This window comes from Artibeus jamaicensis, unplaced genomic scaffold, assembly GCF_021234435.1.
Source record: "Artibeus jamaicensis isolate MK-2021 breed Jamaican fruit bat unplaced genomic scaffold, CSHL_Jam_final scaffold_1964, whole genome shotgun sequence".
Taxonomy (NCBI): domain Eukaryota; kingdom Metazoa; phylum Chordata; class Mammalia; order Chiroptera; family Phyllostomidae; genus Artibeus; species Artibeus jamaicensis.
Window position 1 is genome coordinate 15,940,637 of NW_026522030.1, and position 27,583 is coordinate 15,968,219.

Sequence of the window (27,583 nt, forward strand, 5' to 3'; positions counted from 1 at the left end):
CAAATTGAATCCTTCTTTATTTGAAGCTTGAGGAATATAAAGTTTTACAAGGAGATTACAGGGAATCTTCCGGAAAACAGGGACCAGAACGACCTCTGTGGAGGCTGAGAGAAATACATAGCCCCCCCAGGCTCTCTGAATCGCACCCCCAGAGTACCCAGTAGCCCCCTTTATAGTCTCAGTACTGTGCCCCCACCCTCTACGATCTTCATTTCATTTGGAGATAAAAGGGACTACAGTATCTGAAATTAACCTGCCTCAAGAAATTTAAAGAATTTAATGAGCAGAACATTCAAAACCTAGATTACTTCAACAAGGAGGCCAGCTGACCTCAGTAAGTTACTTGGCTAGTGAATAAAAAATGAACTGCATCATCCCGGAAATAATTTCATTAAGGCTTCAAACCATCCAGGAAAGAACAGTACAACTGTAACATCCTGACCCAAGTCTACAAAAAAGTTTGTTATCTAAATCAAGAAAAGCCTGTGCCCATCGACAGCTTATGTCTAAAAGATCACACATGCAACCCTTCCCCAAACAGCCACGTGGCTCATCGGTTCCCTAGTCCCTTCTCCAGGCCAAAAACACCACCTCCACTCCTGCAGGTGAAATGGGCAATCCAAGGTTTTACAGAGAGCCTGGAGACGAAAGGCTGGTGGGGAGACAAGTAAGAGCTGTTTGTTTCTAGTTCATCCTATAACCTAAGACTTGCATTTATCAGTCCCGCCCCCTGACATCATCTAGCTACTCGAGAATCTAGAGGTCAAGTCTGTGAAGGACAGGTGGTTGACAAAGTGCCCTGTGAGTGACGGTCAGGGAGGGAAGAGGTAGAGGTTTGATGGTTAATGAGGAAGCGCCTGTCGAGCCGGCCCCTCCTCTTCTTCTGGCCTGGATCAACCGATGTAGATGCGGTGGAAATCGTTGGCACCAAAAGCAGCGTTACACTTGGGACATTTGCGCTGGCGGGTGTCATAGCGCGTCTTGACACACTCGAAGCAGAACACATGGAAACACTTGGTAAGTACAGCATCCTTTTTCCGCATGTTGCAGCAAGGACAGGTCAGGCGTGCCTAGAACAGAAAGGAGAGTGTGAGCAACCGTGAAGGTTTATGATCCAAACGGCCTGCAGACACAAGCAGACAACCACAAAACCCACTAAGCGCTAAGGACCATTTTCCTCCCCCAGAATAAACCATTCTCTGGTTATATTCATGTCAAGAAGTTCAGTATTTATTCTCCCAGTCTGTTAGCAGGCCACTGCAGACCCCAATTAACCAAACCAAATAAAACAAAACAAAAAACCCACAAAGCAATCACTGAGATAGTTTTTCTTACCTTGTAATCCTTAATCTCCTCCATCAGAATCTCATCGCACTTGGGCACATTATCTGGTTTCTTTGTGGTCTCCAGCTTCCTCCGCAGTCTAGAGATGTCCTCCTGTGGCAGGACGCACACCGTTAGACACCCCCAGACCTGCCACGTGAGAAAGACATCGCTCCACCTTGAACACCCCGCTGTGGGAAGAAGTCGTTTCATGCCCAATTGTCTTTTAAGCATGTAGAGAATTGCAAATGGCAAGATATCTTCTTTTGTTTCAAAACAGGCAACTGTGATCTTATCACCAAACTAGAGTCGCACTTAATTATGGTCAATTTCAGTACTAACTGAAAATACACTCTAAGAATTTAGAGACATTAAATTTTTTAAAAAGATGAAAAACTTGATGAGACACTATTTTAAGCCAATTAGTTTTAAGCTGAGGGTAGACTGGATTAAAATGAACAGATTTATGGATAAGACCAGAAAAGCATCACGAGAAACAGCGGACATGCCAAAAACAGAAAACGTATAGGAGAACTTATAGAAGTCCTCTAAGGTAGGTATGTTGCCACTTATTTACTAGGGCATCCTTTGGTAGTTCTTACTTCATACCCGCTAGGCGTTCGGCACCATGACAGGCTTTGGGGACACAGCAGTGAAGAAAACAGACTCTGGTCTCTTAACCTGAGAAACTTGAGTCAAACAGGAAATGACATACTTTAGACCAATGCCCCTTCATAAGGAGGGTCATGTGAGAGCTCAGAAAACACCTAGCAAGTAACAGGTAAAGAAAAAAGAACTGCTCTTACCTGGGCTCGTTTAAAATTAAACATGTCCTTTTCCTTGGTGACACTGTTCTCCACAATCTCATCCTGAAAATCATGTAACTTCTTCTGCGCCAACTCCAACTGTGCTTTGAGGTCATCTGCAAGCTGCGCTGCCTCCATCGCCTATGTGGGATGTACGAATAATGGCACCTTATCACCTCCTGTGTTTCCAGCGAGCCAAAACGTTCACCCAAGTCGAAGGGATAAGTGAGCCTGTAATTTCACCAGTGCCGTGCTTATGTGTCCCTCTGAGACTGACTGTCCCTTCAGGTTACAGACTAACCCGTCATACCTTGCGTTTGTTCATCTCTAAGGCTTGGGTCCTCAGACCCAGCTCCTTCTCCCCGGTGCCGATGTTGCTTTGTAACAGATGTTCCTTCTCTTCCAATTTCCTTACTACCTGTAACTGGGCATCAACCTTGGAAGAAGGAAATCAGATTTTAGCACAAACAGGAACAAAAAGAAAAACCAACTAGGCACTGTTAATCCACAGGCCCACGAAAGAGAATCTCTTAGAAATCTCAAACTATTACCTATTTTACCCATGAACCCGGCAGATTAGAATAATTAAAAGCTTCACTTTTAACACAAAATGATATTGCTGATGATTCAGAGTCTGGGAAACCAGGGAAAAGATTCTCTCCAAACTGCCAAGAACAGAGGAAGTTACACTTAGAGACCATCATCTTCCCCGGCCACGTGACCCTAAGTGCCTGGCCATCCACACCACGGCATGTACCACAGCTCGACAAAAAGCCAAGCGTCTCTCTTTCAGAATGGCTCCGGGTTCAAAAGTAGTCTTTTCTTGAAATTCATGCACAAAACAGAATCAAACAATCCTAAGGGGTAAAAAGTAAAGCCACACCCCCCACACTCTGATCCCAACATCCAGAAGTAATCAGGTAACTCTCACCGGTTGTCATGTCACCTTCCAGAAATTTTTAGAATACACAGCACATGGACACAAAGACATGTATTTTAACATAAAAGGAGAATAAATCACTTAATGATATATTTTAGGTACTTTTTTATATTAACAGGCCCATTCTTGTTTTAACGGCTACACTGTACTCCTTGATAGGGATGTACAATTTATTTACCAGTTACCTAACGATACACACTTAGTTTCCAGTTTTTGCTATTACAAAAAAAATTTGCCATAACCATAATTTTAATGCATATTTTCACGTAGAATTTACCCTTCTTCAACAGAATTCTGGAAAGCTCTATTCATTCTAATTACCTGAGTCTTCAGAGTCAACACCTGGTCAGCCAGCTCCTCCTTCTCTTCTTTCAGTAACTTATGGATCTGATTGGACTTGATACGTTCTGACATGAGCTTGAAATTCGCATCATCCTTCTCTCGCAGCTGCTGCATCAAACGGATATTTTGCTCCTGCATGTCTTCAAAGGCCTGGCCTGTGACATCCATCTCAGAGAGGAGAGCTTCCTCCTCCTAAAATAAGGAGGAAAACCCTTCGTTTTAATCAAATCATCTGACTTCAAAAAAAGGGCACAGGAAACTAAACTTCCCCACCCACTGTTCATTGGAAAACAAGTTAACCCAGAGACGAAGAGGCACTTCGTTCTCAGAAGCACCGTCCTGTCACCACGCTGGCCCTGCTGTGCAGAAGCCGCTGGCACTGGTAGCTGGCTGGCACTGGTAGCTGGGCTGACACCGTTCGCTGACCTGTTCTCAGCGTCAGTGTCAACAGACGGAATATATCCCCACCAGAGGCCAGCACACCGATGAAGACGTACTTGGTCAGGAGAACTTCTAACATAAAACCTCACGTTTTCTCACACTTTTCATAATTAGAATACTGAATTTAATCTACAAACTTTCCAACAGCACCGCATAACAAACTGATAAGAGAAGGCTATATCTAAAATAGTTTCCTTATATTTGTGTTATTATAATGAGCATCTTTTCATATGTTTAAGAGTCATCTGTATTTTTTTTTTCTGTGAACTATTCTTATCTTTGCCTATTGTTCCACTGGGTTGCTGGATTTTCTCCCCTATCATTTTTTAAGTTAAAAGAATATATATTAGAAAGATAAGCCCTTTTGTGGTAAGTGTTAGAAATTTGTTTTTCCCTGTCTGTCATTTATCTTTTGGCTTTGCTAACAGTGGTTTTTGCCAATTAGAAGTTTTGTAAGGTCTTTTTCTTCACAAGTGAAAAATTATCGATCTTTTCTTTCATGTTTTTATGTTGATTAATAGCTAGAAAGGTCTTCTCCCCTCCAAGTTTTTAGTGAGAACTGACATTTTTAAGATAATGAGTTGTTCTAGATAAGAACTGAGTGTGTCTTTCTAACTATACCAGAACCTACAGTAATACAATTTCCTGATAATTATTTGAAAAAGGGAGAGGAGTGGTGATCAGATTTAGTAAGTCAAAACCCCATTTTTCATAAAAGGAATGTATATAGATTCTAATATGTTCCTCTTTTAAAGGTACTTAATGATCTAGTCACCATTAGAAACACTTCATTTCATTGTCATTTTGCTATTTCTTAGAGACACTGAAGATGTTCTGTATGGTAAACACATGGGTTTTCCAGCCATCTTTGGAATCTTTATTACTGAGTGTTAATAAATTCACTGGCACTTAAAGAAATACATGCTCATTAGCAGAAGAGGAAAAGTCTCTCTAGTTCCATGACCCACAAACAACCACAGTTAAAACTTTGGGTATTCATTTATAATCTGGTTGGGGTACGTGTTTTTCTTAGTTTCATATATTTATAATAATAATATGCATAAAATTTTGTATCTTTTTAATTTAATATTCATTATACCCCAATTCCAGGTCAGCAGAGAAAGGATAGACCCCTCAGTAAACATTTTCTGAACAAAATGCTACATTTGAAAATAAAAGTAAACTTCATGTTTCACAAATACACACAACAAAATAACTGAAGGATAAAAGACTTCCATGTAAAACAAACAAATATACATATAGGAGAAAAAATATTTTAAAGCAGACTGGAGCCCTGGCTGGTGCAGCTTGGTGGATTGAGCACTGGCCTGCATACTGAAAGGTCGCCAGTTCAATCCCCAGCCAAGGTGCATGCCTGGGTTGTGAGCCAGATCCTCAGTTGGGGTATGTGAGAGGCAACCAACTGATGTTTCTCTCACACATCAATGTTTCTCTCCCTCTCTTTCTCCCTTCCTTCCCCTCTCTCTAAAAATAAATAAATAAAATCTTAAAAACAAAAAAAAAGACTGGAATGAAAGAGCAAACTTCACTGTCAATAACTCACTTGTCAGACAACGCTGACTTCCAAAGCTAGCTAAGTAAAGGAAGTGTGCCCACCTGCTTGGCCATGGCCAGCTTCTTCTGCAGGTACTCTATCTGCTCCTCCACTGCCCGGATCTTCCTCAAGGCATCCTCATCAGCCATCTTCTTGTTCTCCTTTTTCTCCTTATCCTCTAGATCCTTGAGTCTCTGCCTTAGATCTTCCAACTACGGGAGGAGGGGAATCGCACAAAGACAAAGAAAAAGCTATGATGAAATTTCAAAAATCAATGACTATTGTACACAGATGGAGGGCCCACACCATCAAAAGCAGCTTTACAGAGTTATGCAAGGAGGTCAACGATATCCAGCACACAGCATCAAACGCCGTTTTCACACTGCTCAGTCCCGACTTTACAGGCTTCTATAAGCAGCACTTTGGATCAGTGCACGTGTATGTTTCTCTACAGTAGCAGTTCTCAGCATTTTTGTTTTCCCTGGCCTCCAAAATTTTTAAAAAATAAGACGTTCTTCCCAAAAATAATCAGAAAAGAGAATCATTATAACGATGGTTTTTTAGGGACTTCCGCCAAGATGGAGGATTAAGGTGGATGTGCCTGCCTCCTCTCACAACCAAGTTTAAGGACAACTAAATATTAGCATCAGAAGACACAACCAGAACACGGAAAACTGAACTTTTCGGAAGTCCGCAAACAGCAAATTCTCCGGCCCCGGCCGGTAAGAGGCAAAACCAGCGGCGGCGGGTTGAGGAGTTACAAAGGAGAACTCGTGCGACCCGGGCGCGGGCGCGGAACCCAGAACCCAGACGCGCGACTTTTCGGAAGTCCGCAAACAGCGAATTCTCCGGCCCCGGCCGGTAAGAGGCAAAACCGGCGGCGGCGGGTTGAGGAGTTACAAAGGAGAACTCGTTCGACCCGGGCGCGGGCACGGAACCCAGACGAGCGACTTTTCGGAAGTCCGCAAACAGCGAATTCTCCGGCCCCGGCCGGTAAGAGGCAAAACCGGCGGCGGCGGGTTGAGGAGTTACAAAGGAGAACTTGAACGACCCGGGCGCGGGCGCGGAATCCAGTCGCACGGGTTCCAAACCCAGGATTGGACCTAGTGAGCAGCCCACCGGGTGAGTGACTACGAGTTGACTGTGGGTGCCCGGTTACGCGCGGGGGAGGGAGTGAGCGGGGGACCGGCGGCGGCGCCATTTTCCCCCGCTCTGACCACGCCCCCACATACAGCGTCACAACCCAGCGACCTGGGACTCCAAGGCGCCGCTTCTCTCACTTAAAGGGCCAGAACAGACCAAAAATGTCGCAGGGGGACCTCAAAGTCCCGGAGATAAATCTAAGTGACGAAGAAATAGCAAATCTCTCAGACGCACAGTTTAAGACACTTGTCGTCAGCTTCCTCACAGATCTGGTGGACTATAGCCATAAATTAGAGAAACATATGAAGGCTAAATTAAGGGAAATGAATGGAATTCCACAGGAAACCCATAGAGATGAAAAAAAAACTGGGACTCAACTCAATGGAGTAAACCAGAAGGAAGAAAAAAATGATCAATCAGAAAGGAATGAAGAAATAAGAATTCAGAAAAATGAGGAGAAGCTTAGGAACTTCCAGGACATCTATAAACGCTCCAATATCCGAATTATAGGGGTACCAGAGGGGGGAAAGACACAACCACCAGTGGAAAAACTATTTGAACAAATAATAAAAGAAAATTTCCCCAATCTGGCAAAGGAAACAGACTTCCAAGAAATCCAAGAAGCCCAGAGAGTACCAAAAAAGTTGGACTCAAGAAGGAACACACCAAGGCATATCATAATTACATTAGCCAAAATTAAAACGAAGGAGAGAATCCTGGAAGCAGCAAGAGCTAAGGGGACAATCACCTACAAAGGAGTCCCCATCAGGCTGTCAGCAGACTTCTCAAAAGAGACCTTACAGGCAAGAAGGGGCTGGAAAGAAATATTCCAAGTCATGAATTCTAAGGACCTACAACCAAGATTGCTTTACCCAGCAAAACTTTCATTTAGAATGGAAGGACAGATAAGGTGCTTCTCAGATAAGACCAAACTCAAGGAGTTCATCATCACCAAGCCCTTATTATATGAAATGTTAAAGGGACTTATCTAAGAAAAAGAAGATAAAGAAACATGAACAGTGAAAGGACAACAAATCCACAGTTATTAACAACCACACCTAAAACGAAAGCAAACCAAAGGACAGCTAGAGCAGGAGTGGAAACATAGAAATGAAGATCTCAAGGAGGGTTAGCAACAGGGGAATGGGAGGAGGAGATGGGGGGAGAAGGTACAGAAAACAGGTAGCATAGACAGTAGATAGAAAATAGATGGGGGGGCGAGAATAGTTTGGGAAATTTAGAACCTAAAGGACTTGAGACACATGGACATAAACTAAAGGGGGGTAATGGTGGGGTTGGGGGGGCAGGGTGGAGGGGAATGGAGGGGGGAATAGAACAACTGTAACAGCATAATCAATTCAAAAAATAAATAAATTTAATTTAAAAAAAAAAAAAAAAAAAAAAAAGAAAAAAAAAAAGAAAAAAAGAATTATCCAAATGAAAAGAATATCAGATGGAAGAACCTAAACAAAAATTATAGTTTTAAAAAAAAAAAAAAAAAAAAAGAGTTACACAGGAAAGTTGGGGGCTTGTACTACCTCTAACTCATAGCATGGAAAATTACACAGGTAAGCGATTTTCCCATGTTTCTAAAAGTTCTTTCATAAACAAATTTGAAAACCAAAAAAAAAAAAAAAAAAAAAAAAAAAAAAAAAAAACAATGGTTTTTTTTATGGGTAAGAGTGGATAAAAAACTGAAAAGGCTACTCCTATTCCCAGTAATTGTGACATGACTCATCCACCACCTAGTGGAGAATATGGAAATCTCTATTTTAGATGGTCCTTGAAAGGGAAGGAAATGTTGCTACGTTTTAAACACTAACTTTAAAGTGAAGGAAACTACATCCTTCAGAAGTGTGAAGGAACATCCCGCAAACGAAGATTTTAACCCGAATGACAGGTGGCGGTGGACTAGAATACCTCTGCCTTTGACTTCTTCTCGGCGGCCATTAGCTGAACTTTGTCCCTCTGTTCCTTCGGGGCGGAGCGGTACATGTCCAGCAACAGCTTCATCTCCTTCTGGCTCTCCTGCGCCTTCCTGGACGGGGGTGGCAGAGGACAGCGAGTGGGGTAAAGAGACAACAGAGGGCACCGGAGCAAGGGGATTGCAAATGGAGCAAGGTATTTCACCACAGTTCTATTCTACACTTTACAGCACACATCTAAAAGACAAAACTTGCTCAGACTATCAACAGACTTCGGGATATACTCAGTGAATACAGAAAAGTAGTTGTAAAAGGAATCGTTTCTCCCTGCAGACCAAGTTCTCTAACATAGAGTTAGCAAATAAACACTCGAGGCCCTTGTTGAACAGGCAGATTTCTGGGCCCTCACTCTTAGAAACTGATACTCAATCAGTCTGAGCTGGGATCCAGCACTGTATTTTAAATAAGTCACCCAAATGATTCTGACACCACACTTGAAAAAACCCTTTGTCTTAAAGATACCAAGAGAAAGAAAGAAAAAAAGGAGGAGAGAAAAATGAAACATTTAAAATGTACTGCTATTCCTAGATTTGATAGTTAAGTGATTAACCATCAGCCAAAGACAGAAACTTCATCTCTTAATAAATTATCAAACCTCTTAACTACACTTGCATCACCAAAGAAGTTTAAACATTTTGAGTACAGTGGTTCCTTAGATCCAACATCAATACAGGCTTCACCATGACCAACGTGAGGTAAGAAGTAGCCTGTTCTACCAGAGAACTTACTAGATAAGCAGGAAGAGAAGGGGCAATGTGTGAGAGCCGACAGTGCTTCACTGACCTAAAGGTCTGTCTTCCTGTTTTAATGCTCATAGCTATAAACCTCCTAAAAGCCTCAGCTGGTGTGGCTCAGTGGGTTGAGCATCTCTCCATGGACCAAAAAGTCACCGGTTCAATTCTCAGTCAGAGCACATGCCTGGGTTGCGGGCCAGTTCCCTGCCTGGGGGTCAGGCAAGAGGCAACTGATTGATATTTTATCTCACACATCAATGTTTCTCCCCATCTCTTTTTCCCTCCTTTCTCCTCTAAAAATAAATAAAATATCTTAAAAAAAATAAACCTCTTAAGAAATCTCTTAAAATGACCTGATATTGATATGTACACAAACTAGTTAACTTCCAGGCAAACAGATCAGTATTGTCCAAATTATAGTGATACATACTCTACCTGATATAGTTTAAATGATAATTAATGCCAGCATTCTGCCAGGGGTACAATTCAGTACTTCTCATGAGTGTTACTTCAACCACGACACCCCTTCGCTTAACTTGGGTTCATGAGCAATAAAGCCACAACCGTGGGGCTTACCAAGACCTGACCACCAAAACGGACTACACGGCACCATGCGGGTCATGCTGGCCGGACACCTGAACCATAATGGAGACCATATTAACTGCGAATTTAGTTACACTCAAAATAGTATAACTATCAGATAAGCCATGCCGCCAACCAAAGATCTCATGCATGATGTCCTAACCTTGGCTTTTGGGTCAGAAAGTTACTCTAAGCATTGCTCTTACTTGAGTTCAATCTTCAGTTGTTTGATGATTTCTGCTTCCTTTTTCCTTCCATCGTCATGTTTCCCTTTCTCTTTTTCCTTAGCAGAATCTCTCTCTTTCTCTGACTCTTTCAGTTTCTGCTTCTCTCGTTCTCGCTCCTTTTCCTTCTCCCGCTCTCTTTCTCGCTCCCTCTCTTTCTCCCTCCTTTCTCGTTCTCGCTCTTCCTCGTCCCGTTTGGACTTAATTTCATTGACTTCCTCCTGAGAAGCCTTCGCTGCAGAGGCCTGGGCAGAGGAGTCCTCGGGATCCGGTTTGACCTCTACGGGCTCGTCCTTGGGGTCCTCAGTGCTGGACTGAGACTGCAGGAGGGCACTGCCACTGCGCAGGCGTGTCTGGGAGGACAAAGAAACGGAAGCAGCACGTCACTCACGGCAACCGCACTGCTTTCCTCACTTGAAAACCACTTTAAAAACTGAATAGCAAATAATACTTATGCTACTGTTCCTGGTTACCTTATTCAGGTCAGACTGGGCTTCTCTCAGCTTCCGCTTATACCTTAAGACCTCCCCTTTCAGCTGGTGATTGTGATTCTGGAGGCTGCTGATGAGATGGCGCATCTCCCGGTTTATGGGGCCTTAAACACAGCAACGGCATGTTATTAAGAACTGTGGCAGCAAAGGCACAGGGGAGAGAGCACAGAACACATACATCGGGGATGCTAAGAAATAGGGAGACTTGCCAAAAGAAAGTCCTTCTCTGATGATGAAAACAAAACTGGCCAATTTGAGTTAAAAACAAACATTCAGGCTACGAACCAGAATGAATTACAGGACTTGATTTTAGGTTCTTTAGGACTTCTGAACTCCAGTTAGTACTAACGAATCCCGGTAACTGCGTTGTGTCTTTCAAGGAAAGTACCTGCAGTGGCCAAACTGCAGGGAGGAACAGAAATAACTATACCTGCTTGTTCATTGGCAGCAAGGGTCTGCTCAAACTCTATCCTCAGCATCTCATACTCCTTGCGGACCTGGGCCAGGGTGTCTTCTAGCTGGATCACTTCGGTCCTCAGCTTCTTATGAAGACTAACCTCATCTCGCTACACACAGAAAAAAGAACCAATCAAAATTCTCATCACAATGTGGAAATATCATCATATTATATTATGTTCCCTAAATTTGATCTTTATGGATCTAAGAAGAAATAAAGAAAACAGCAAGAAAAGAGAGAGATACTATGAAAAATTCCAACTCAATACTTACGAAGCACCGGTTAGAAAACAGTGACTTGAAAATCAGCCAAATATTAAAGAAAAGGAAAAGGCCACTACCTCGGAGAATGTTACAATTTGGTTGAACTAACCAATAAAACAAAAATGAGCATATGTAAAGAAAGATATATTAAATTCAGTTCATTTGGCAGAAATATAACAAAAGACCAACTACTATAAACATTACCTTAAGGACTATAGAAGATACAGAAATGAACACATAAATAAAAGTTTCCGCCTTTAAAAAACATATTTACATAGACAGGATAAGCTACAATGGCTTAGAAACAGTGATATAGCTCCTACCCGCTATTCTGCCCCACGCACACAAGGCTCCAGCCACACCACCCTATGTTTATATCTGTTGTTCTCACAGCTGAATGCCTTTCTCCTATTTTGATCTACTAGTAAACTTATATTTATCCTGAAGATTCACACTGCATTTTGGCAAGCGGAAACGAGAAGGCTCCAGAGTCGGATCTGATGCTGTCTCCCTTATCGCTGCACCTGTGGGATACGCCCCTGCTGCACCACACCGCACTCTGATGGACACTGTTCTCCCCACTACACGTACTGTATGATTCTTGAAGGCAGGATCCCCACCAGATGACAGAATGAAGACCTATAGCCATTCTATAAGTATTTGCTGAATCAATAAGAGATTAATTGCACGCGAGAGAACAAAATTAAAAACTTATGAAGCAGAAAAAGCTTATATACAGAAGACAAGGCTACTTGTTACCTCGATGAGCTCCACCTGGCGCTGGTGGGTCCCCCTGGTGCCATGGAGCAGGGTCCGAGCCTCATCCAAGTGCGCTTTCAACTGCAGGCTCTCGTTGTAGAGGACAGAGAACTGTGACTGCATGCAGCGATACTCCGGAGTTTCCTTAACCACTTCCTCCACTGCGCTCCGCAGTTCCACCTTGGGAGGACCCAAAGAAAAGGTCAGAAGCAGATTCTCACATCTGTGCCCTAGATGCCAGAGAGGAAATAAAATCTTAAACTCAGACGTGCTGCGCAATTGAGACAAACTTTATGAAGGTTATGGAGTAGGTCTACCAACTCCTCTGGGTATGTAAAATGTACCTTAAATTAAATCAGACCACCCAAGAGGTGGTACCTGGTACCTGTATTCTTCCACACAAGAACTGTTTTAACTGACAAGTTTTTATTTATACTATGTGCAATCTAGATCCAAGAATACTAGAAAAGCCCTGTGAAATCTGTCAGATCTAGGGACAGCGACGAGCACTGTGAAATTTGTCAGGATGCTTATTTTAAGAAGGTAGTTGAGGACCCCGGTCCCTAACTTAACTCTCTTTATTAACAGTCACAGAAAGAAATATTTTCAACATATCAAAAACAGTTATGCTTCTCTATCTGTTTCAACTACCCAAACACTTCAACTGATTTTACTCAGGTTGTTTTTGTAGTTTTTCAGGTCCAATGTTTCTTTTATTCACATATTTACCTATAAACAAATCAATGACATGAAGACAGGTGGCTGTGATGGAAAGAGAAACGGAAGACTTTCAGAATCCACTTGCTTCCCGCCAGAACCCGGGGAGAGAAAATTCCAATGGGGGGCAGGTGTGAGCACCACCGAGACCACTGAGCGGTTCTCTCTCTGTTCCGGCAGCCGGCCGCTGCAGAAGCCAGCCTCCGGGGCCCGCGCCTGGCCGTCACGGACATGCGAGCCGCCCACCCTCCTACAGTGCTCACACGCTCCCGGCCTATGTCTCGTGTACAGCCCGACTGTTTTTTAGTCCCCACCCAAGGACATGTTTACTGATTTTTAGAGAGAGAAAAAGGGGAGAGCGAGGAAGAGGGGGCCAGAGAGAGACAGAGAAACATCATCAACTGGTTGCCTCCTGTACGTGCCCAGACTGGGGATCAAGCCCGCAATCTAGGCAGGTGCCCTGACCTACGATCAAACCTGCAACATGCTGGTTCGTAGGACAACACCCCACCCAACTGCGCCGCCCAGCCAGGCACGGCCCCATCTTTTAAATCCACTCTGGATCCTCACCCCCGTTCATCCTACTTCTCATTTTCTCAGCAATTCCTAAGTTACGGTGCCTTGATTCAGCCTACATATTTTTGTAGGCTGCTTTAAATCTTCTCAGAACGAGGCAGGATGTGACTACATAAGTGCATAAGTGACAGACCAACTTTCCTTCATAAATTACGAGGGGTCACAAGTATGTCCACGAGCTGGCCAGCAGAAGTTTCGTTTTACTCCCTGTGACCCTGTGAGAGACGTGTCTCCTACCTTCAGCTTCTCGTTTTGGGCCGTGACCTCGTCCAAGTCTTGCCGCAGCTTCTCCAGCTCACAGTGGCGGTTCTGAGCCAACTCTTTGTTCTCCTCAAGCTCCGCATTCATCTCCTCAAACTGGAGAGAAGCAAAAAAATGGTAAAATGATAGTAGCGAACAAAAGTTTTAAAATCATTTTCTTCCTAAATGTCTGTCTTCACCGACCCACTCTTCTATCAAAGCCCCGCTGTACCCCCTGTGGACGCAGCCCTAAGTACCTGGCACAACACTGGCACCAGGTCCAAACACGCCCCGGGAGAGCGGCCGACTCACCTTCCGCGCGTTGATGGTGATCGTGCCGCCATAGAGACTGCTCCCTGCCCCATAGACCTTGTAACCTTTCGAATTCACCTACAGAGAGGACAGAGACTCTTAGTGAGAGACCCCAAAGTTTCAGTCTGGTAACCAAAGGAGCTTTTAAGGAGTCCATCTGTCCCCCAGAACTACTACCCAAGTCCATCCTTTCTGAGCAGACTCCGTAAGACGATTCTAGTCTCCAAGCTACAAATGAAACAGCACTTGCCCGTTCTAGGACTTCCGCTAAGTGTCGGTTGAGTCGCTGTTCCCTCTTCCGAATTTTGTCAATATCCCACTGCAGGTCGTCGATCATGGACTCTAGGACAGACACCCGTGACTCGGCCGTCTCCACTTTACTCTGCAACTTGGAGAACTACATCCCAGCGACAAGCATTCATGAAAATATAGTAAAAAAAAAAAAAGAGACTAGGTTAAAAAAATGGCTTATACCAATACCTTCTTCCCAATGCATGAGTACAAAAATGAAATCACAGGTTCTTTTAACAGTTCTGAGTAAGTTACAATCATGAAAAACATAGAACTTTATAAGAACTTCCACACAGGGAAAAGACTACTTAAGATTCAATAATTTTTGGCCCTGGCTGGTGTAGCTCAGTGGATTGAGCACGGGCTTGCGAACCAGACAATCGCAGTTCGATTCCCAGTCAGGTCACATACCGGGGCTGTGGGCCGGTTCCCTGCAGGCCAGTTCCCAGCAAGGGACGCACAAAAGGCAACCATACATTGATGTTTCTTTCCCTCTCTCCTTCCCTTCCCCTCTAAAGATAAATAAATGAAATCTTTAAAAAAAAAAAAGATTCAATAATTTTTCTACCTCAAAGAAGAAGAAGCATCATTTCTTTATATAGAACAAAACCCACCAGAAAAACGAGTATTTTTTAAGAGAAAAAAAAAGATAACATCCTTGATTTTATCAGATAATATGAGACAAAAACTTAAATATACGTGTATATTTAGAAAAGACAGCCCAGCTGATGTGGCTCAGTGGACTGAGTGCCAGCCTGTGAATCGAAAGTTCACTGGTTCGACTCCCAGTCAGGGCACATGGCTGGGTTGCAGGCCAAGTCCTTAGATGGGAGTGTGCTCTTTCTCTTCCTCTCTTTCTCCCTCCCTTCCCCTCCCTCTGAAAGTAAATAAATAAAATCTTATAAACAAAATAGAAGGAAAAGAAAGCTATCCTTAACCTCAACTTCTCCTTCCTACATTTCCATAAATAATAACCCAAAAAGAACAAAAGGAAAACTTCCACTTTCTTTTTTAAGCTCACCCCAGGACAATCTTGAAATAGACACTATAAAGATACAAAAATCTTTGTTGTTCTCTGTTTACTTAGGAGCTACACACCAGCTAGTACTATTCAATGCTTTAATTATAAAACTGATACATGAGCACATTAATCTACACACATCCTTTGTACTGGTTTTTAAAACATGGCCCCAAAATTCTTTGACAGGCCCCTCTAGCGAAGAGGTGGGATCACTGCTTCCTTGTCAAGAAGCTGAGTCAACACGAGTGACTCCGTGGAAATGCCACGTGACTCTGAGGCTACGTCCAAAAGGCCCTGGAGGTTCCGCCTGGTGTTCCCGGGACACTCAGTCTCTGGAAGAAGTCGCTGCCCTATAAGCAGCCTAACCACCCTGGAACTACCGTGTCAGAGGCAACACGCAGGTGTTCCAGTGGACAGCTAAGGTGAGCTCCCAGATGACAGGCAGCAGTAACAGCCGGCCACAGAGCCACCTTGGATATCAGTTCAGTTGAGCAAAGCAATGTCTCTTTCCACCTTCGTAAAGTTAAGTGAGATGTGGGGGAAAGTCTGGAAGAGGAAGGCTCTGTCATCTTGGTGGCAACTAGTTTCTCTTAAAGCATGACCAAAAAGTCATTATGTTTTACTGCACTCCCACTTATTTGTAAGCACTGTTTTTTATAGTAACCTTTGAAGGTTGATGAGAATCCATGTATATTAATACATTTCCCAGGTGATTCTCATGCAACCAGCCCAGCACAGACCCTGGTCCTGGAGTTTAGGAAACGAGGGCATGATGTAGAACACAGGTCTGAGGTTAAACGGACCTACACCCCAGTCACATCCCCTCTGGCCGTGTGCCCTCAGACCAGTCACCAACCTTCTGAACTTGTTTCCTCAGCAGTAAGATGGGAGCTAATATCCATAGAGGACCTAAGTGCCAGGCACTAAGTAAATGATAACTAAGGTAGGTCAAACTTCAGCAGAATATCCCTTGAACTAAACTACTGATACAATGATACTCATGAGTATCAGAAGAGTCGTGTAAGGCCTGTCATCCCTTGTCTCAGTCGTTTTATATAAATAAATACCCAAATCTCGACATGGTTTGGTCATGGCACCATTTGGGTCCAAGTCTGGACTGAAATCCACATTCCTCAAGTTCCTAGGCCATTGACAATGCAGCAGTTTCTACTGCCCCAGTCTCAGATGAGTTTCTACCAACCCTTTCCTCAATGTCATTGTCCATGGTCTTTTATATTTGGGGCAATTCATTATTTGGGGGTTTGGTGTGTTTTGCACACACCAGTATTTCTTCATAAAGACTGAGATCCTAAAATTAGTCTGTTTGAACACAGGCATAGTCAAGGAGAAATATTCAATGGTTTCTTCCTTACAGAACACCCAGCCTCAGATTTTGCTTTCTCGGAGCTGGTTGCCTTCGCCTGTCCTGTGTGCTCTTCAATATATAAAAACAGGCCTTCCAGGGTAAGATGACCTTGGAAGCACTCAGGATTCTGAGTCGGCGTCTGCCGCAGGGAACTAGAAGCTGCCACTCTCCCTCCCGGTCAAGTACCTCCTGAGACATGGTGTGATGCTTCTCCTGAAGGAGGTCTGTCAATTCCTGCAGCCTCATATTCTCTTGCGTGAGGAAGGAGTTCAGCTCCTGCACTGCTTCCTCCACTATCAGGGTATCTGAGGGAGAAGAACTATAGTTTAGCATGTACAGTGTCAAACAACAGAACCGCGTGTCCCACCAAAGCATTAACATGAAATCTCACTTACTTTTGCAGAAAATGTCAAGAAGGAGGATGGTTTTTATTATCTGCCCAAGACAGATTAACTACTCAGAAGTTAGATGACCTGCTTAAGGAAATGATCACAGAGTCAAGGTCACCTAACTCCCATTCCTTCCTATGGAATCAAAATGTCTTGAGAAAACAAATGGAAGAGACCTGACTGGTGTGGGTCAGTGGGTTTAGCGTCATCCTGCAAACCAAGAGGTCACTGGTTCAATTTCCAGTCAGGGTATATGCCTGGGTTGCAGGCCAGGTCTCCAGTTGGGGGCATGCAAGAGTCAACCAATGGATGTTTTTCTCCTACATGAATGTTTCTTTCCTCTTTCTCCCTCCTTTCCACTCTCTCTAAAAATAAATAAAATATTTTTTTAAAAAGGAAATGGAGAGTTTCTGCAACTTTATTCAGATAAGGGACAACTACCCTAAAAAAACGAATTTTAGAAGAGGTATCGCTAACCTGTCAGACTTGGTAGCAATAAAATTCTACTTTATAAGGCTACCAAAAACTGCTATTATCCACTAACACCGACATGCAACATCACCATGTTGGGAGGGAGAAGGGGACCACAGAGCAGAAACTTCCTTGTTCAAATGAGCACCTATCAAGTCCTAAAGAATAAAGAGCACAGCATTACTGATCATATTCTGAAAGACCATACTGTGGGCACTCCTGAAGCTGAAAAACCAAGTGCACTGTTTACAAAGAAGGTGAATAAGCTACAGAACTAACTATACCAAGTTCATAGGTTTAAAATCAGAGTCACGAATAGGAAGCTCAAATCCAAATGCTAGTACCTTCATGAAACCAGACACTCCAGGGACACACACTGCCCTGCAGAGACAGCTAACAGAAGCAGTGCCCTCTCATACCACGCCCTGGCAGCACTCAGAAACGCAACACGGAGTGGTCGGTCACGTAACGATTTTTGTGGTTTTCCACCGGGACTGCCTGTCAGAATCACATGCGCAACTTTTAAAATTAGACACTTCCCTGGAACCTATCCTGTGCCTACTAAATAAGAATCTCCATCAGCAGAACAACAACAACAAAAATTTAATGCAAATAGTTAAGGGGTTCATAATCCAAGTTAACAAGTAGGGAATGAAGTTCAATCCTCTTAAAATCCTAAAGTATCAAGAAAAATAGAATAAGAGCTCAATAAATATTTAGTGCATTAATAAACAAGCTGATAAATTCAATTCTTTTGAATCAATGACCAAATTTAACACGTGGGAAAAAATTAACTGCCAAAACATTAGAGTTGACGCTACAATTCATACTTCAGGCATCTTTATCTCTTAGAAAGTTCAGCTTATCAATGGCAATCGTCCTTTATGTTAAGCTTTGCAACTGGTAACTTGTGATTAATTTTTTTAACTTAAACCTTAAAATGCATGCCATCAAGAGAAAACTTGAAAGTACTGTTTAATACACTACTCATTTTAGTTCCTTTTTATTTATTTATTTTAAGATTTCACTTATTTATTTTTAGAGAACGGAAGGGAGGGAGGGAGAAAGAAAGGGAGAGAAACATCAATGTGTGGTTGCCTCTCACGCGCCCCCAACTGGGGACCTGGCCTGAAACCCAGGCATGTGCCCTGGACTGGGAATCATACTGGTGACCCTTTGGTTCACAGGCTGGCGGTCAATCTACTGAGCTACACACCAGGACTCACTTTAGTTCCTTTTTAAATATAACAACTATCTTACTTGATACTCATTTATAAAATCAAGTTTAACACTGCCATAACCTTTGCATATGTCTTATCATCTGCATACAATATGTGGACGGTATATACCATAAAGCACATGATATACCCACGTGGCATTTAACTACAACTTAACGACACCCCCTAACTGCGTGAGTACAACCAAGGGAGAAAAAAGTAACACACAGCTCGGTTTCCATCAGGTGACAGGGAGGACTGAAAGCCATTCATTCACCATTAGCTAAGTGCCCACCAGCTACAGCGCCAGACACTGGAGGGACAAAGAAGAGGGAGCCGAGGCACTGCCCCGCGAGACAGGATTTGGCTGGAACACGCAAAGAAACGCAATCCGTACACACAAAGGTCTGTTTCCAATGGTTATCTTTGGGAAGTGAGATGGGAGGACTGTCAGGGTCCACCTTTATGTTTTCTGCTTTGTATATTTTAAAACAATCGTTATCAAAATAATAAAATAGAGAAATACACAGAGAAGCAAAAGAAACCCTTGCCTGCCAAATTTTCACAAATCTTTTATATGCCCATTCTTTTAATTGTTGATAATTTAGCCCAAGTATCCTCAAAACCAAAATTACAAAGTAATAAAATTTTAATTACCTACCCAGTGGTTCAATCACCATTACACTTAACATGTTTCTTTCAGAAATAAAGGGTTAAATGTCTTAATGATAATCAGAGAAATTAAAATACTATAGCTAGACCAGCATTACTATTAAAAACATGAAACCGAGGCATTTAATAAGATGCGACCTAACTACACAAATATTTAACAATACTGTCCAAATACAAATCCCTGCACTAACACTGAACAGTATCATACGTATTTCAAATGTTTTTATTTTAGACACTTTCCATCCATAATATTTTCTTTTCTTTTTAAACAGAGATCCCCTGACAACTCTAAAAGCTGGGCCAACTCTTTTTTGAAATTGTTAGATAACAAAAAAACAAAAAGCAAGAACATATTAACTGACGTTTTGAAGTCAAAACTAAGTAATCAATAAAGAAAAAAAAATTTAAGTGTTTACATCACCAGAAACACTGAAGACTAGGATTCCAAGACATTTAGGTAAAAATAAATACTTGATTTGTGCAAAGTACAAATCAGCACGCAGAGGTGAGTTCTCATTCCCCCCGCCCCCACCCTCAGTCTCCTGGTTCCAGACTCACCTCCACCATTTAGCTTCCGGGACAGCAGCTCCACTTTCTCTCGCAGCTTGTCATAAACAGTCACAATCTGGGACACAGCTCGGCGGGAGGACTCCACACGCTCCTGCAGCTGAGATTCTATTTCTTCACTGGAACTGCTGGCCAAAGTAGCAAGGAAAGAGAAAGCTGGCTCTTGGCCTTCCCCTGAAGGGCACAGGGGGAAAGAGAAAGCCCCCCAAATTACTTAATGGGAAATACCAAAATCCATTTCCCCCCTCAATGGAGAGCCTCAAAGCAAGGCTCTTCCAAAAGAGACAGCGCGCACTGGCAAACCCACCAGAGACACTCACCCCTGTCTCGGTCGTCCTTCCGCTCCTGGTTGCTGTCCGAGTCCGGTTCGGGCTCCGGCACGACCAGGGCTTTCCGCTCTGTGAGCAGGTCCCCCAAACTCTGCTCCAGGTCGTACCGTTTAAGGATGATGCGGATGTTTTCATCAAACTGGAGATTAGGTGCAGTTATAAAAAAACAAAAAGGCACAAATTGGGTAGTTTGGAAAAACAAAAAGATACAACTTTGGAAATGAAGCGAGTGCTACGGAGAAGGGCAATGAAAATCTGAGCAGACACACAGCCAGCTACCTGACTCCAGTAGCGGTTGACAATCAGCAGCGAGGCATCGTCAGTGGCCTGTCTTCGCTCCAGCTTCTCAATGTGCTCCCGGAGCTCGTCTTCGATGGTCTGCCGCTGGTCCAGCATTTCCGCCAGCTTGCGATTTTTGGTTTGCAGTGTTCGAATGTCTGAATCCTCCTGCCCCAGGAAACCAATCTTATTAGTCTCCACAATGAAGTCAGACAAATCAGCTGTTGAATTCAACAAGGCCTTGGTAGTTGATTAGTTATTTCCTATAAATAAAGCTATTCATTTTTTTAAAAAAACTTCACAAATAATTAGAGAAGAAGTAGGAGCAGGAGAAATAAAGGGTCTATGATGATGGGAGGAGAATGACATGCAGGAATACACCACAGTCGCGACCTTGCTCGTCCCGCTGCCCCACTCCTGTGCACATCCACAAAGCCCTGCACTGTGAGGCTCCACCGTCCAACAGCCACCCATCACCTGAGCACTGCCTCTCATTCCTTCAAGACTTTGGCACTGGGGTCCTTGTGAACCCCAAGTCCCTGCCTCAATAAATGTGCATATATGTGCACATCCTCTGGCATCTAAGCTGTGTTCTGAACTCCAATGGCTACCCCCTCCACTGTGCTTCAGCCACATACCTCCAAGTCACCTCTCGGACTTCAGTCTGGAACTCTGTCACATCTGAAACCTAAAATTCCAACTTCTCATTCCCTTAATAAACCCCCATCTTTCCAGGTAGCTCATGCCCTTCGCAATATGCTGGCCCTCCTCTAGAGCTCCAAATTTTGGATTCTCCCCTCCTTGTCAGTCCCCTCTGTGTCCACTATCTTCCATACCTTGACTATACCCTAGTATATTCCTTCAAACTCCTACCTGTGGGGCTCCTCAATTTTCTGCCCTTAATCCTTTTATTCCACCTCTGCAAAACCATCCCAATCTGAATTAACCCACATATCTGACTGTTCCATTCCTGTACCCAGTATGCTGAGACTTGTAGGTAAGGTCATTAAACCTGGGAGACCGCTGCCACTATAAAATAAATTCCTGACCTGAACAGATCTTAGAATTCCTCTAGAAACGTTTGACAAGTGAGTTATCCCCTAGGCTCCAACGAGACAACATCGAACTACCAAGCCTGCCTCCTCTCGTGATGCACACAGCAGATGACTCTGCTTCCCACTCCAGAGAAAATACGAGGCATCGGATGGAAAGCTCCATTGCCCAACTCCCTGACCCCTTCCCGCCACTTACCAACCTGTGCATAATTCTTACAACCTCAAATGTGCTCAGACTCCCAATCCCTTGTTTCTGTAAAAACATCACTCCATCAGTAATGACACACCCCTCTCAGCATCTTTAACTTCTCTCCCTCTTGCTCCTCCCCTAGGATGGGGAATGGGCCAGTATTCTAGGCAAAGAAAGAGGATTAGAAAGGGCATTTTTACTTTGGATAGGAATTAATGACTATTTTAAGGTAAGAGCTATTTATTAGAGCACCAATTTCTTGTTTTAATTTTTTCTTCTGTTTTGGTTAAAACATTCTTGATATATTAAAGGAGTCAATAGTTTCCCAATGTACCAGCTTATTAACACTGTTAATAAACTTCAACCTATTTTCTTCCCCTTCTTGCTCTAACTGAAACCTGGATGAAAATACCCATTTCCCTGCAGGCTTCTCTGATAGTCACTGATTCTCTCCCACACCCTTTGAAGCCCTGGGTCTGCAGACAGACAGGTGTCCTCCTTGTTCCCAACTGCCACTCCCAGGCCATCACCCCACCTTCTTCCCTAAAGTTTCCTGGCTTTGCAGCTCATGCCACTGGCCTGCACCACCTGCACCCCACCTTGCTGCACTCATTTCCAGATGCCTGGGTCACTGCCCTACATTTCCCGAAGACTTAGCACCTAGACCGTCATCACTCTCTGCAATACTACTCCCGTCAGAGTTCTTACTGACGGCAGTTCCCAGTGATGCTCTTTCCTATATACACTGGATCAAGTCATTGACCTCCTCTCTTCCAGGGACCTTGTCCTCTAACTTCCCTCACCCACCAAGTTCCCAGTTAGTCTTAGTCTTAGCTGACCTGTACGTTCTCTTTGACCTCAGTTCCAAACAGCCCATTCCCCACGATTACCACCTATTTTCCAGCTTCCACTCTCTACCTTCCTGACTCCAGCAAGTCTTCAACTCCTCCAGGCTCTACCACCGTTGGTCCTACACTTGTCAATGTCCTTCACTCCTCTCACCTCCTTAAAATCCCTTCTCTGTCAAACTTCAAGTCCGTGATCAGTCATTATAATCACGCCCTTTTATAATCCTCCCCTTCATCATACTGTTTGGTACAAACCTCAATCCTGGTAACACCCGACTCTCCACCTATAGCCACAGGCTCCAGCCAGGCAGCTTAATATGACTAGAAAAAATGACAGCACCAGCCCTACTCCACCTCTCGAGTTCATCCTCTCTTCAGGACAACTACTCCATACCTTCTCCTGTCTCTTCAAACCTCCACAACTTCCTCCCCCATCCTCACTCTCAGATGAGTCTTGCTTCTGATTTCACTGGAAAAAAAACACAAATAGAAGCAATCAGAAGAAGACGGCCACATCTATCTCCCACAACCACAACTACTGGCCAATCTATGTCTAGCCCCTTCCTTCTCCTGGTTGCTAACGGTCTCTGGAAAACCTGCCTCTGCTCTCGTTAAGACCCATTCCTCCATCTGTGCAACAATTTTTAGAAAAAAATTTCTAAAAAAAACTTTCCCCTAACACTGCATTTCCCTCTGGCTATTGCCCCCTTTAGTTCTATTTTACATCACTAGTCCTCCAAAGCAATGCCTTTAACCTCTTTCCCCCGATTCCTCTCTCTTACTGTAGATTCTCTTGGGCTCACTGCAATCAGGCTTCCGCCATCTCTACTCCACGAACAGCTCTGGTCAAGTCTCCAGTGAACTTTCCACTGCTGAATCTAACGCTCAGTCCTCCCCTTATACAACCCATCAGCAGCACCTGATCAACTCCCTGAAACACTCTCTTCATTGGCTGTTGGGGCCCCACTCACTCTGGTTCTCCCCCTACTTCTCTGGCCCCTTTTTGCTGTCTCTTGGGTTAGCCTCTTCTCATCTTCTTGACATCAGAATGTTGTAGAGCTCTAGGTCTCTGTTCTTAGCTCTCTTCTTTGCACTCTTTCCTTAGAAGGGAGCCTCTAGTCTCATGGATTTCATTATCTACAAAATAATCATTCCCAAATGTACAGTTTTAGCCCCGACCTCTCCCCGGACTGCATATCACCATACCCAACAGCCTATCCACTCAGAGGTCTAGTAAACATCTCAGACTTACAGATCCAAAATTAAACTCATGATTCACCCTCTACAGCTCCCAATAATCTGCTCCTCTCATACTCCTCCCTAGCTCAGTAAGTGGAAATGCCATACTTCCAGAATCCCACGGTCATCTTGCTGCTTTTCTCTCATATGCTTCGTCCAACCCATCAGCATACCTTGTCAACACTACTTCCACAATGGTCCAAACCACCGTGACCCCTCATCAAGGTTATTACAACAGCCTGCTGCTTCTGACACTCTGCTGCCCTGTGCCTTGGCCTGTCAGCCTGCCAGATTTCAGCACAGCTGTGGTGGACAGCTCCATTCACACAGTTCCCACTTCAAGCACACATTGGAGTTGTGTGGTTTTTTGTTCCGCAATCTCAGCTGGCAACCTTGAAGTACAAAGGAGGCGTCAGTGCCTTCAAGAACAACCTTCAGACAACTGGGGCAAGAAACAGTGGACATTTGCTCCAGCTCCCCACCCTTAGTAAGGTGGAGTGAGCTGGGGAAGTGGGAGAAGGAATGAGGGAATAATTTTGCTTACTGGACTCCTGCTTATAACCCTGGCTCCTCTAGTCTATTCTCCAAATATAACTCAGAGACTGTTACTCTCCTGCTTAAGACCTTCCAACAGCTGGCCCGTCTTCTGGATAAAGTCCAAACGGTATGTGTGCTCTGTGCTTCCTTAGAGCATGTGGTTATCCCTACGAACAGCGCACATCCCATTCTATTCCAACAGTCTATGCCCTTGTCAGTGCCGCCCTGCAAATTGTAGTCCAGGTGCTATTCTCAGTGTAAAGCACAGTGTCTGGCAAATAACAGACGCTTAACAAATACTCCTATTTACTGAATGAATAAACATCCCTGGGATGCTAGATGTGAGACAGTGCTGAGACCAAGTCACCTTCTGGCAGCAGAATGGAATAGCTAAACTCCAGACAGACTCAAAAATGATACCTCATCAACAATGTACACTGAGTGCCCCTATTACTCTCTCTGATCTTCAGCCTCAATTCAAATAAGTAACAGGTGTGGTTTTGTAACCTATACAAATGTAGAGCATTGTAATAATGTATCACCATGGCTGAGTTCCAAAATACAGGCTTGGTTCTTGATCTAAATAGTGAAGCACACTATTATAGTGAGTTCTAATGTCTACTAGACACATAACATTACTATTAAGAGTTTGGTGTCTAACAATCTAATGAAAATGTCAGCTTCAAAAGAGCAAGGACAATACCTATTTTATGCAACATTATATTCATAATATTTAGCCCGACAATAATCATTAATAGCTCAAACATATTGAGTACTTACCATGTTAAAAATAATATTTTAGCCCTTATCAAGGTCTTTCACTTTATCGTTTCAACAACCCATTCACTTGGGTTGTGTACTTGGGTACACAGGTACTTGTGTACATTTTGCAGACAAGGAGGCTAACAAAGCACCATGCAGCAAGAAGTAACGGAGCTGAGAGTCAACTCCAGGAAGCTGGGCCTCAGTCTCTGAGTCTTCACTACTCTAATCATGATTGTGCTACATTACTTCTCAGTACCTGGCACCTAATTTTTTCTTTCTTCTTTTTATTTATTGAGCTGAAGGGGGAGGGGGAAGGAAGAGGAAAAGAGAAATGAAGAGGGAGAAAAACACCTATTTGTTGTTCCATTTACTTACTTACGCATTCGTTGAAATTCCCATGCACATGCCCCCACCGAGGATGAAACCTGCAACCTTGGTGCATTGGGACAAAGCTCTAACCAACTGAGTTACCCGGTCACAAACCTAATCTTTCAAGAATGAAAAATGAAGGTACAGTTTCCCACCACTGAACACCTATAATCAATGTGTACCAGGCACCAGGTTCTTCAAAAAAATATAAGCACCCCTTTAAAAATAAAGATCAAATGTCAGTATCTCTTCTTCAGAACAGATCACTACATCATTCCATCTACTTTTGGCTGTTTTATTTGCCTCTTCTTTTCCAATCAGTTCCCCTTATTCCAGAAGGCTTCCATAAATTCCTACTTTCAGGCTACAACTGACAGAAGAAAAGCACACTCTCCTACTACTGTTTCCACACACCGTTGAAGAGACACCTCCGAGTTTAATCGTTTCCACTGTGGTCCCTGAATCTTCAACAGCTGCCTTCTTCTCCGGAGGCGCAGAAGTGCCTGGCTCTCCAGCCATTCTTTTATTTCCAATCCCTGACATCTTGGCACAAGATGATAGATGTTTTCCTGGAGAAAAAAAAGACAGAAACTTAAGTAAGATATGCAAGGAGAGCAACCATAGAGACCACCTATGATGTAAAAACTAGCCATTCTTCTGACCAACCTTTTAACCTAGCCATTCATTCCACACCAAGCAACACAATCCCCAAATTCCTCTTGGAAAGAAAGAAGTAAACTGTGGATTAAGAGTTGGGGCTGAATTTACATGACTACATATTTCTAGATAGGATGCTGGTTAAGAAATAAGACAATGGGTAAAAGATGAAGAGACCGAGAAAAATGTCAGAAATCTCATTTCCTGAAATGGAAAAACACAGTATGATCAGGATAGAGGCTAATACTGCTGCATTAGAGAAATCACAGAGCTGTAAATACATCCGGCAGATGTTTACTAAGTCATTAATACTGGACAAGTCAGTTATCATCTCTGAGCCTGTATGTATTTATTTCCTAAACCAAAAATAACAACAGCAGCATATGCTTCTATGCCTTTTATAAGGAATGAGTAAGTACAGAAAAAACTTAGCATAATGCCTGACATGAAGTATGCACTCAGAAATGCTACCTCTCCTTTTTATATTCGCACTTTTTCCCACTATTTCCAAATGTGCTCCCCATGATTTTCCGCAACCCTGAAGAAGCTAGACTGGGATGCAAATTCCAGTTCGATGGTTTAGGGAGCAGTGCTGGCCCTGAAAGAGTTCTTGAGCTTCGTTCTCTTCATATGCACAATGGAGGTGAACTAATGTTCTGTCTGCCTACCTGTCTCCCAGGGTACCCAGGCTCAAAGGAAAAAGAATGAATGCCACAGCACTCAGCTACTTTAGAAAGCGGCCCTGCGATCACATCACCCAAACTACAAACTACACACTACCTCCAATTCAAGCTCCAGGCAAAGGGATGTCGGTGGCAGCAACCTGAGTCGGTCCACGCCTGGAGACAGAGAAGACGGTGGGGCAGGAGAAGGGCCTCAATCTCACTCGCGAGCTGCCGAGGACCCCATGCTCCTGCACGTACAAACGTAGGCCTGGGAGAAGGAGGCCCCGGAGCCGGAGAGGGTGGAGATTCCCGAGGGCCCGCAAGTCCCGTCGCTCCCTGGGCCGAGATCTAACCTGGCTTCCCCCAACTCGCTTCTCCCGACAGCAGAACTGGGGATACTTAATCAACAACGTTACCCAAACGGCCCATCTCTCAAACCTGACCCGCAGGCTAAGACTGGTCGGGGCTTCCGGGAGGCGGGGCCAGGCACAGGAAAAGGGAATGGGGGCGTCGCTTCAACCAGCGGAAGGAAATGACGTGCGCGAGGGCGCCAAGCGCCCGGAAGTAGGCGCGGTCTCTCTAGCAACGCGGGAGGGGGGTGGGGCATCCGCGCAGAATTGAAGGTGTGTCGCTGCCTGGCTGACGCTGGAGCGTGTCAGTGACTTTTTTTGGCTTGTTGATCTTTTACTGCTACCTGTTTTTTCTATTAGATAAAATGCTTTGTTCTGTTGCCTGTTATTGGTCTACCTAGTCCCATTCAGCTTGC

General features: G+C 43.8%; 1 protein-coding gene across 3 annotated transcripts; it reads right to left on the reverse strand.

Moving 5' to 3' along the window:
• RNF20 (ring finger protein 20) lies at positions 1-27,298 on the reverse strand. 3 transcript variants are annotated; one of them, XM_037139408.2, is made up of 21 exons: positions 27,171-27,298; positions 26,933-26,991; positions 25,910-26,064; positions 20,493-20,660; positions 20,205-20,352; positions 19,876-20,058; positions 16,755-16,873; positions 14,141-14,287; positions 13,891-13,968; positions 13,576-13,695; positions 12,046-12,225; positions 10,997-11,132; positions 10,549-10,670; positions 10,058-10,428; positions 8,471-8,588; positions 5,470-5,619; positions 3,391-3,603; positions 2,440-2,565; positions 2,130-2,270; positions 1,336-1,437; positions 1-1,070 (listed from the first exon to the last, which is right to left on the reverse strand). In XM_037139408.2, the coding sequence occupies exons 3-21, from the start codon at positions 26,036-26,038 to the stop codon at positions 894-896; spliced, it is 2,928 nt and encodes a 975-aa protein (XP_036995303.2). In that variant the 5' UTR covers positions 26,039-26,064; positions 26,933-26,991; positions 27,171-27,298; the 3' UTR covers positions 1-893. The 3 variants fall into 3 exon arrangements, with proteins under 3 accessions (XP_036995303.2, XP_036995294.2, XP_036995310.2); XM_037139399.2 differs by having other exon boundaries at positions 27,076-27,298; XM_037139415.2 differs by lacking the exons at positions 26,933-26,991; positions 27,171-27,298 and adding an exon at positions 22,980-23,054 and having other exon boundaries at positions 25,910-25,999.
• Between the last annotated feature and the right edge of the window lie 285 nt (positions 27,299-27,583).